The sequence below is a fragment of the Octopus bimaculoides genome, chromosome 30, assembly GCF_046866305.1.
Source record: "Octopus bimaculoides isolate indiv1 chromosome 30, ASM4686630v1, whole genome shotgun sequence".
Lineage (NCBI taxonomy): Eukaryota > Metazoa > Mollusca > Cephalopoda > Octopoda > Octopodidae > Octopus > Octopus bimaculoides.
Window position 1 is genome coordinate 18,666,054 of NC_142957.1, and position 12,504 is coordinate 18,678,557.

Below are 12,504 nucleotides of genomic sequence, written 5' to 3' on the forward strand. Positions count from 1 at the left end.
ACTACTACTACTACTACTACTGTTGTTGTTGTTGTTACTGCTGCTACTGCTGTTAAATGGACACAAGGTTTGTTGACGGCGTGGAACTAACTCCCGCCATTTCTGCACCGGAAGTCCACACACACGTGATGCGACCCGTGTTTGTACAACTGAGGTCGTCGAACTGTACTTTGGCAGGATCGAACCCGTTCTTGTTGTGCCGCTGCTGTTGCTGCTGTTGCGGCGGCGGCGGCGGCGGCGGCACTCCGGTGTTCGGTATGACAAGCAAATCTGTGCCGCAGCCTTCGTTCGTATCATCGCTAGGAGGGTGCCACGGGGGCTTACCGATCTGGACGACCAGCAAGAGGAGGAGGAGGAGGAGGAGGAGAAGGACAAACATGGTGGCATGCGACAAAGGTAGGAGCATGTTGTTATTGTTGTTGTTGTTAATGGAGGTGATTGTGACAATGGTGATGGTTGTAGTAGTGGTTGTGGTGGTAGTTGTGGTGGTGGTAGTGTTGGTGGTGATGGTGTTACCGTTGTTATTGTTGTTGTTATATTGGTTGTTGACGATGGTGGCGGCGGTAGTAATGGCGGTGTGTGTGATTACCATCCTTGTATATATATATTCTTTGATGCGTTTGAACCCAAATGTTGTGGTTCATCTGGAGCTTAGGGGAGCAGGACGTCAAGGTGTTTCTTGAAAACATCCACCCCCTACCCCATCAAGATCCCTCAGATATTTTGGCAAGATATTAAACACATACATACATGCATACACACACACAAACACACACACACACACACGCATATATTCTAAAGGGTTGGTCCACAATTACAGGATTCACCTACGAAGTGGTATCAAAAGATTCTCAAAGTATTTATGTTTAATAAAAAAAAAAAAAACTTATTTACCTAAGTTTTATCATCATCTCCCTTGAAATAGTCCCCTTGCGCAGCAATCCCACAGGTCCCGGCTTTCCTGCCACTTTTGGAATCCGGCCTGAAAGTTTTCGTTTTCCGTAAGCGAATCGAGCACCTTCTGCGATTCGCTCAATGTGTTAAAATGGCGACCTTTGAGCTACATTTTCATCTCGGGGGGAAAATATGGAAGTCCTCAGGTGCTAAATCTGATGAACAGGGCGGGTGCGGAAGTGATACCCTGTTGGTTTTGATGAGAAACTCACATGTGATAAGAGCTCGGTGACAGGGTGTGTTGTAGTCGTGAAGAATCCAGTTCTTGGCGCCCCACGGATCCGGTCGCTTTCATCGAATGTCCTCCCTACAATGTTTCAAAACGTCACACTAGAACTTTCGATTGACGGTCTGGTTCCGAGGGATCGAATTCTCGATGCACAATTCCACATTCCCAGGGTAACACTCGTGGCGGGTCTTCCAGATTGTTCATCATCTTCCAGGGACATTCTTCCGCTTTTGAAGCGCTCTTGCCACTCAAAACATTGCGTATGGCGCATTGGCCACGTCGCCGTAACCTTGCCGAAGCATGCTCAATGTCTCCATAGAAGACTTCCCAAGTTTAATACAAAATTTCGCGTTGTCTCTTTTTTCTTGTCCATGACAAAATCGAAGACTAGAGCAAACAAGTGATCACAAAAACAAAAATTTCACAACTTGCAAAATAAACACAGCAAAGTCACTCGGCACACTGCCTCATGAAGGTCACTGCTAGCCCTCACTGTGCTGCCATCTGTTGGCGCGCTACAGAACTAGTCCGGGAACTTTTTGACACCACTCGTATCTCGATATATTGTCCATTTGGTTGTTGCCCCAGTTGGAAGAAGACGTCCCTGACTTCATTATACAGCAAGATGGAGCCCCACCTCGTTAGTATAAACACGCATGCAATAACCTCAGCCAGCATCTTCCAGAATGCTGGATTAGCTATACCGGGGGTTTTATGTGAAGGCGAGCAAAAGCAAATACGGGACGATCAGTTAATTATGATTTTATTAAACATACACACACACATTTTGCAGTGGTCCTTCAGTCTATCTAAACCCTGCAAAAGAACTTCGAAGGTTGGGTTTCTAACCAGGCCTTTCGTGACTCCCTTAAAACCAGGAACTTTTCAGTACCCCTCTTTTATGTATGTATGTATGTGTGTGTGTGTGTGTGTGTGTGTGTGTGTGTGTGTGTGTGTGTGTGTGAAGGCGCGTGGCTTAGTGGTTAGGGCATTACGATCGTAAGGTCGTGAGTTCAATTCCTGGCGATGCGTTGTATCCTTGAACAAGACACTTTATTTCACATCGCTCCAGTCCACTCAGCTGGCAAAAATGAGTTGTACCTGTAATTCAAACAGGACCAGCCTTGTCACACTATGTCTTACGTTGAATATCCCTGAGAACTACGTTAAGGGTACACGTGTCTGTGGAGTGCTCAGCCACGAGCAAACTGTTCCGTTGACCCTCGTCGTAACCGACGGAGTGCTCCTATATATATGTATATGAAATCTACACATTTTATCTCTCATCGTTTTTTTTCCCCTCTTAATCCTTTCTGTCGAAGAGCGTGGGAGATTCTATTCCATTCCGTAATTTTAGGTTTCAATCCGTATACACAGCAACCCCGGTTGCTAACCGTAAACTATAAAATAACTTGTTTCAGCTCATCAAACTTTGATATGGAAAAACTTTACAACCTTCTGCGTCAATAAAACCGCCATTGTTCCAAAAGGTTGTTTTTTATACCTTCTGCTATGGACTGCTTGATGCTTCCTCGCTTCCTACACCTTGATCCTTGCACTTTACCTTTATGTGTGTGTGTTTATTTATTTATTTACATATATATCTCCTTCCCTCTCTGCCTTTCATTCTCTCAATGTGTCTCCCTCTCTTTTCCTCCATAGATCCATCCTTTTCGAAATCACCGTGGACCTCACAGGCGGCACCAGTCTCCCAAGGTAAGTGGCATGGCACACAGAGGAACGCTGTGAATTAAGTACGATAACGAACGAGACTAACGAGACGATGGCACTTCACAACCACACACACACACACACACACACACACACACACACACACACACATAGATATAATATATATATATATATATATATATATATATATATATCTCGCTTGTGAGTGACGGCTTTCGGCTTTTTACACACACGCACATCATCATCATCATCATCATCGTCATCATCATCACCATCATCATCATCATCATCATCATCATCATCTTCATCATCATCATCATCATCATCATCATTAGCAACAGCGACGGCAGCAGCACCATTCTTATCCCCATTATTACCATCACCATCACCACCATCGTCATCATTGTCATCAGCATCTTCATCATTATCACTCATCATCGTCGTCCGTCATCGTCATCATTATGATCAACTTCGTCGTCGTCACCATTATAACCATCATCATCATCACTATCGTATACTCATCCACTTTCCTTCGTCCACTAATTCCATTGCGTTTCTCTTCTTTTCTTCCCTTCTCGCTCTCCACAACCCTCCTCTTTTTCCACGACTGCAACTAACACTACTACCACCACCACCACCACCACCACTACAATTACCAACAACCAGGATATTTACCCGGCACTTTGCAAACTCTGTCCAAGACTGGTCTTGAAGGGGCTCATTCACAGTGGCGCTCTCAGGGTAAGTACGATTTATTTTACTATAATCATATATGTGTGTGTGTGTGTGTGGGTGTGTGTGTGTGTGTGTGTGTGTGCGTGTGTTGGTGTTCGTTGGTGTTGGTTTACTTATGTCCCCGTGACTTTTCAGTTCGAAGAACAAGAGGCCAATTGAATAAATACCAGACTTAGCCGAAAAAAAACAACAAAAAACAGGGACTAGAGTTGATTTGCGTGCTTGCGCCACCATAACATAGCGGTTTAACAAAAGACACCGATAGAACAAGTACCAGTTTTTTATTTAAAAAAAAAAAAAGGTAGTGATGGGTGGGGCGATTCATTCGACTAAAATTGTTCAAGGCTGTGCCCCAGCATGGCCGCAGTCCAATGACTTCAGCAAGTAAGAGATACAAGATGAAAGTGCTGATGTCGAGGCAAACCGAAGAGAATGCAAAGGTGAAACGCTGCGGTTTGATGAGAATGTTTCATTTTATGGCAAGAAATGGGGACTGACGGAGAAGGCCGGAGATTGCCGAGCGTCGTGACGAGCGGACAGTTTGACACTCTGCTGCCGTTCATAATGGGCGTTGAATATTTTATTGGGGCCGCAGGAGTTCGGCGAAAACAAATGAATTGTTATACATTATTCATTGGTGAATAAGGGGGAAACTGTTTGGGAATAAATATTTGAAAGAAAAACACAGGGGGAGAGAGAGAGAGAGAGAGGGAGAGAGAGAGAGAGAGAGAGAGATGAAATACTACAACTGATGATGATGATGATGATGATGATGATGATGTTGACGGCGATGACAATGATTAGATGATAATGACAAAAGTTATAATAATAATATAATTGTCATCATCATCATCATCACCATCATCATCATCATCATCATCATCATCATCATCATCATCATCGTTATTATTAAGACGACGACGATGGTGGTGATGACGATGATGACGATGATGATGATGGCGAATTCTTTTATTGAGCTGAATTGGTTTAGATACTGCAAATACTCTTCAAATATCATTCGCGCGATTTATTTTTAAATATTTTCATACACTAATCTAACCATGCAAACACACAAACGTGCACACACATATTTATATGCATATATGTGTATATGCATAAGAAACAGAGCAGACAGACAGACAGGCAGGCAGATAGATAGATAGATAGATAGAGAGAGAGAGAGAGAGAGAGAGAGAGAGAGAGAGAGAGAGAGAGAGAGATACATATACACATACACATATAAGCGTGGATGAGTTTACATGAATGGATGTATATGTGTGTGTATATATATATATCATGTCATCCCATAAGTTCTGTTCGAATTTTGAATAAAGAAAACAAGTGATCAAATGTTATATTTAATTGAAATTTAATCATCAATGTACTTTCCCTGATTATCCATGACTTCCTTCCATCTATTTACAAGCTTTTTAAATCCCATCAATGTAAAACTCTTTTGGTTTCAAAGTGAAGAACTCTGAAATGTCAGTTTTGACCTCCTTCTGGCTTGTGAAAGTTATGTCCCCCAAATGATTCTGTAAACTACGAAACAAATGGAAGTCTGAATGAACAAGGTCGGGAGAATAAGGTGGATGAGGAATTTTTTCCCAACCAAGCTCTTCGATTTTCTGTCATGTGATCTTTGCAGTGTGGGGTCGTGCATTCTCTTGATGAAACATCACTCCTTTTCGATTCACTAAAGCGGGTCTTTTTTCTTCAAAGCTTGGTTCAAACACTCCAATTGCTGACAGTAAGGTGGTAACAATTCAAAGTGAATTACTCTTTTGGAATCCCGCCAGATGGAGAGAAGAGCCTTTTCCCCATGAAGTTCCCTTCTCGGTTGTGGTTGAGCTTTTCTCTTTTACCAAGCCACTGTTTACGACGTTTAACATTTCGATAGAAGATCCAGTTTTCGTCACCAGTCACAAGTCAATCCAAAAAGGGTGAAATGAGTTCGCGAGAATGGAAAGAAGAGCAGATGTCAACTCGGGATTTGCGGTTGCTTTCGGACAATTCATGATGCACCCATTTTCCAAGTTTAGGAACCTTTCCAAGTTGTTGAAGATGACGATGAACAGTTGTATGGTTTGAACTAAGCTTTATTGCCAAATCTTCAACTGAGAATGCAGGATTTTCTTCAAGTAATGCTTCAAGGAGCTTATCATCAAACTCAACTGGACGTCCTGTTCGATCTTCATCTTCAAGGCTGAAATCTCAACTTCTGAATTTTGCAAACCATCTTCTGCAAGTTCTTTCCTTCAAGCATCCTTTCCCATAAACTGAGTGTCTGTTTCGAGTCTCTTCGGCTGCAGAGTTTCCTTTTTTGTACTCATAAAGCATTATGTGCCTTAAATGCTCTTTGGATACTTCCATGTTAGAAAAGGTTTTCATTCAATGAAATTTTAATTCTATTATTCTGTAAAATAATATTTAATTAGTTTAAATGTACACAAATGCATAAAGATAATTTTTAATTCCATTTGACATTCTAAAATACTATTAAATTTCATTCAATTTTAAAAAAGGTAAAATCGGACAAAACTTATGGGATGACTTAGCGTAGAACACCAACATCTCCAGCAGTTCAGACCAGAAATATATATATATATATATATATATGTATATATATATATATATTTCTGGTCTCATATATATGAGAGAGGAGGGAGTGAGAGAGAGAAACGCGAACTCATAGAATATATGAAAGGGGATTATGGTAAAAGCTTAACCTACGAGAACTACCATATATATATACTGTACACACACACACACACACACACACACACACACACACACACACACACACACACACACACACACACACACACACCGAGTGTTTGGAGGAGTAAGGGAGGATAGCACTGTAGAAAAAAAAACAAAGGAAGCGAAATTGCGATGGAATGGCAACACGAAAGAAAGAAAAAGTAAGTAAAATCAAAAAGCATAACAACAGCAACAACAACAACAGCATCAACAACAACAACAGCGTTGTGACGGCGGAGGTCGAAGTCTGCCGAAGGGAAAATATTCTATGAGTTTATTAACCTGTAACGAGTTAATCCCTTGAGCAAACAATTTGCTGCCGCCATCACCGTCCTGCTCACCACCGCCGCCGCTTGCATTACAGACTTGCAGGAATCTGTATATACGTGTGTGTGTGTGTGTGTGTGTGTGTGTTCAGTCACGTAATCTTGTTTTCATCACTAAACAGTTCCACTCACCTTACTTAATGTCCGCTCAAGGATATGGACGGTGTATGCGTGTGTAGATGCATATATCTTTATATATGTGTGTATGTGTTTGTATATATATATGTATGTGTATGTAAAGATATATATATATATATATATATATATATATATATATATATATATATATATATATATATATATATATATATATATATATACATATGGATATGCATACGTGTGTGTGTATATATATATATATATATATATATATCCTTTCCCAAGTAAGTTTTATATATATATATATATATATATATATATATATATATATATATATATATATGTAGAAATACATAATACATGCATAGATAGATATAGATTATGATACATATGTATATATATACACACACCAATATACGTGTGTGTATGTATATATATACACACATATAGGTGTGTGTGTGTGTGTGTTTAAAGCCATTCAGCCGTGAAGCAAGTCAGGTAAGTTCATTGCTGAGACTTCATTCCAAAGGTCCGTCATTAATTTTCATACTTAGAATATTTCTTGAAAAAAACCTCTACTTAGACGTCCCCTAAGGGGGGGGGGGGCTTTGGTGTTGGTGGCGCTGGTGTAGGAAATGGCTCGTGATGGTGTAGTCCTATGACCGTTGTCTTATCAAGTGCGTATGGAAGCGTTGAATAGTACAGCTGTTGTACTGTGGTGTTGCGATTGTATGGTGGCGTCGAAGTGTTTGAGTATGGCAGTGTATAACAGCGTTGTTTGATGGAGGTGGTCCTGGTGGAGATGGCGGTATTGATACTAGTGGTATTCATGGTGGTGGTGATGAGTTTGGTGGTGGTGGTAGTGGTGGTAGTGGTGGTGGTGATGGTGGCGGTGTTGTGGTTGGTATGAATGTTTGGTTACTTACAAAAAGGGTTGTAAACGAAACCTATACATTTCCTTGACTTTTGTCTCCGTCGTCTCCTATGTCCTTCTACTCCACGTACGGTGATCACCCTCCTACTCGGAAAGTCTTGCACCTTTACTACTGGTTGTTGTTCCTCTTCCTGGGCTTCCCTCTGCAGCTTCTCCAGAGTCTTCAACTCCAGCTAAAATTGTTGTACTTTGGTGATTACTCAATTCTGTAGTTTCTTTTGTTATTTCTTTTATCTTTCACAGACACACCCACACACAGATATATGTATGTAGATAGATAGATACATACATAGATAGATGATAGGCTTCTTTCGGTTTCCGTCCACAAGCCTATGGTCGCCCCGGGGCTGTAGTAGAAGACACTTGCCTAACGTGCCATACAGCGAGACTGAACCCGGAACTAAGTAGTTGGGCAGCAAGCTTTTTACCATACGGCCACGCCTGCGCCTATATATAGTTACGCCGGATCTATATAGGGAACATCAAATCTCTCCACGTGATATACAGTCATGCGATTGTATTGGGTATATAAGTAATAATCTACAAGGAGGAAGAAGACTACAAAGATCTCTGAAGTGTAAACATGGTTAAAACGTGGCATTTTTATAGCGACCACTGACATACACACGATATATAAACAAGCTCGTGTGTGTGTGTGTGTGTGTGTGTGTGTGTGTGTGTAAAACTAGTGACAGGCTGCAGGAATGTCTTTGCGCACATACAAAGGTACATGTATGTTAAGGATATGTATATGAAAATACACACACACATGTGAATAAATATACATATATGAACATTTATACACACACACACACACACCATATATATATACATAAATACATATATGCATACATATGTATGTATACACATACACTTATGCATATACTTATATGCGTATGTGTATGCATGTATATACATAATATATGCATACATATATATTTATACATATGTGTGTGTATGTGTGTTAAACATAAATATATACGCATATAATATACATATGTATGTATGTATACATGTATGAACGTATGTATGTATTATGTGTTCACGACGCGCATTTTTATATACATACGTCAAGATGAGAAAAATAGTTTAAGTATGTGTGAGTGTTTAACTTCTTATATACACATATATACAAACATATATACAAATATTCTCTCTCTCTCTCTTTCTCTCTCCCTCATACACGCACACACACACACACACACACACACACACACACACACACGTCCACGGCTGTACATTAACATACTTCATTAGCCTTAAGTACGCTCACCCCCCCCCACCAGCGCTGCCCTGAATAGACAATTACCTTAAAACTAATTACTCCAGTGATTATAAAATATCTTAATCTCCGTCGCCCTCTCCCCGCCCCGCCGCCCAGGCTGTCACCTCTCGGGTATTTTTATAGCTACCCGAAGATTCATGCCACCTCGCAGAGCATTTGGCAGACGAAACAAAATTCTAACGTTTTCATAACAGCAATTCTATATAAACATATATATGTGTGTGTGTGGTGTGTGCTTGTGTGTGTGTGTGTGTGTGTGTGTGTGTGTGGTGTGTGTGTGTGTGTGTGTTTATATTGTTATTCTTTTACTTGCTTCAGTCATTTGACTGTGGCCAGGCTGGACCACCAGGACTTATTCTTTGTAAGCCTAGTACATATTCTATCGGTCTCTTTTGCCGAGCCGCTACTTTACGGGGACGTAAACACACCACCATCGGTTGTCAAGCGATGTTGTGGGTGGGGGAGACAAACACAGACACACAAACATATAAACACACATATATATATATATATATATATATATATATATATACGACGGGCTTCTTTCAGTTTCCGTCTACCAAATCCACTCACAAGGCTTTGGTCGGCCCGAGGCTATAATAGAAGTGAGACACTTGCCCAAGGTGCCACGCAGTGGGACTGAATCCGGAACCATGAGGTTGGTAAGCAAGCTACTTACCACACAGCCACTCCTACATAACGGACTTCACTTTCCGTCTACCAGATCCACTCATAAGGATATGAGAGGTTGCAGTAGTCCCAAGGTGTCATACAGTGGGACTGAACCCGGAACAATGTGGTTGGTAAGCAAACTTCTTACCACACAGCCACGTCTGCTCCTCCACAGCATGAAAACAGAAGACCCAGACAATGTAAGATACTTTCAGTCTCATGGCACAACTGGTGCGATACCTGAATAACCCTAAACCATCGTCTTCAATCAATGAATTTGATTCGGTCTCGAAAGCCGGTCGGAACCCGAAATGTTCGCAATCCGAAACTATTTTTTCTGATGGGCAAATTCGAGCAGCGACGTTACTGAGTGAAAGCTGTCCATCTACCCATGTATTTGACTATTCATTTATCCACCATTCTACCACTCAATTCATCTCTATCATTCCATGTCTATCTGTCTGCCCATCCGTCTATCTCTTTCAATCTCTCTGTCTGCCTATATTCCTATCTATCCATCTGTCATTCCTACCACCACCACCACGCCTCACCTCATCTTCTCCCCTTCATCATTTCCCTCCAGCACCTACATTATCTCTCCCTCTTTCTCTCTCTCTCTCTCTCTCTCTCTCTCTTCCTCTGTCTCTTTCTCCCCCTCTCTCCTTTCTCCTCTCTCTCCCTCTTCACTCTCTTCATCTCTCTTTCCCACCCTACTTTTTTTTTCCCAAATTAATTCCTGCTCTCGACCGAACACATTCATATCCCAGTATCCCACAATCTACTTCCGGTACAGTGCGACTCGACGGCAAAGCAGAGCGCGCACTGCCGACACATGACCAACAAACGAGAGAGAGAGAGAGTGGGGGCGGGGGTGGAAGACGGGGAGAGGTTTGAAGCTCTCTGAAAGTGGAGGTGAGAAAGTAACGCACATAAATGTCATCATTTGTGATGTTAAAAGATGCCAGCCTCGACGCCAGTTGGATTCACATGTCACACGGGGTATGTATTCTGTGTGTGTGAGTGTCTGTGTATATATGTGTATAAATACACACACATGCATACACTTATACATTAGTATTTATATGCATATACAGGCATAGAGAGTGTATGAGAGATATATACACATATATACATACATATATGCATACATGTCTGTGATTCTATTTGTGAATGCGTGTATGTGCATGCATATATATATATATATATATATATATATATATATATATATATATATATATATATATATACACACACACAGGGTGCGCGTAAGATATTTGAGGACAGATTTATGTTTATAAAAAAAAACGGATATATTATAACAGATAATAACTTTATTTATCAAAAAATGCTATGAGGATAAAAATAACCCTTCTATATGAGATCTAAATCCTCTCCATGCTCCAATCATGAGGTCCTGGTTCATTTTGGACATTACTCTGGACTATGGCAGCTTTAAAAGAATCTTTGGTGTTATGGCCGTGTTCATTGACCTCTCTCTCAACCAATGCTTCACATGTAATAGTCCAATGGATTGAGATCTGGGGAATTAGGAGGCCAAATGTTAGGGGTTATGTGATCATGAAAATTTTCAACCATCCATTCTTGTGTTACTAGAGCCATGTGCGATAGTGCAGAGTCTTATATACATATTTATGTATGCATGTAGGTATGTATGTATGTATGTATAACTATACCCATATCTATCCATATATGTATGTATGTGTATATATGTATGTATGTGTGCAGACAGACGAGCATAAAGTCTGAGAGTTGTTCTGTAAACTTATTAACAGAAGCCATGTCGTACATTAGACTTCAATAAACATACGCTGACATCTTTAGAACGTCTCGTCCTTAATTTATTCCATCTTAAATGATTTATTTTGGAAGTTATGTCTCAGACAGTAGCAAGCATGTCTACGTGGTTAAAACAAAAAACAGTCGGGTTTTGCAACAACATTCTTTTTCTTCTTACAATGTTTTCAGTGGTAGAACTGCGGCCACGCTGGAGCACCGCCTTTATTTATTTTCTTTCGGTTCTGTTGACACTTTATGGAAGGAAGTTGGTCTCTGATTGAGTTTGTAGCAGCTGATCTTCTTCGAGTGTATCCTCGAATGGTTGGCTGGTCCGGTGCCGTCGTTACGAGTTTAGCCAATGCCTTTTATTTTTATTATGCTTCAGTAGAAGCCCCTTTTATATTTATCTCTTTCGGCTCTTCAAGCAGGCAGTTAAACCATTGAGGACCTCTAATTTTGAGTTCAGTCTCACAGAGCGCCACCCTGGGCAAATGTCCTTTACTATAACTCTGGGCCGAACATAGAATGGATTTGGTAGATGGAAACTGTATGGGAGCTTGTCGTGTGTGTGTGTGTGTGTGTGTGTGTTCTTTGTGTCTGCGTGTGTTCTTTGTGTCTGTGTGTGTTCTTTGTGTCTGTGTGTGTTCTTTGTGTCTGTGTGTGTTCTTTGTGACTGTGTGTGTTCTTTGTGACTGTGTGTGTTCTTTGTGACTGTGTGTGTCACCACTTTCACCGTTTAGCAGCTGGTGGTGTTAGTTTGTTTAAGTACCCGTAACATAGCGATTCGGCAAAAGAAACGATAGAATATGGACCAGACTTAATTTTAAAAAAAACGTACAAGAGGCGATTTGTTCGACTTGAAACTTTCACGGCGGTGCCCCAGCATGGCCGCGGTCTACAAAATGAAACAAGCAAACGATGAAAAACAACAACAACACAAACAACATGCACGTGACCAAATCTGATTCTATTTTCTTTTGTTCTTCTTTCAGATCCTTACAAATTCTTCCGGCAAATC

The 12,504-nt window shown here is 40.8% G+C and overlaps 1 protein-coding gene across 1 annotated transcript in view; it reads left to right on the plus strand.

Moving 5' to 3' along the window:
- Positions 1-12,504, plus strand: part of LOC106882211 (uncharacterized) — a 62,578-nt gene that overhangs the window by 47,218 nt on the left and 2,856 nt on the right. The window contains exons 3-5 of the mRNA XM_089346068.1: positions 2,846-2,899; positions 3,542-3,616; positions 12,479-12,504. The exon at positions 12,479-12,504 is cut by the window's right edge and continues 22 nt beyond it. Of these exons, the coding sequence (XP_089202194.1) occupies positions 2,846-2,899; positions 3,542-3,616; positions 12,479-12,504 (155 nt within the window). The remainder of the gene's footprint in view (positions 1-2,845; positions 2,900-3,541; positions 3,617-12,478) is intronic.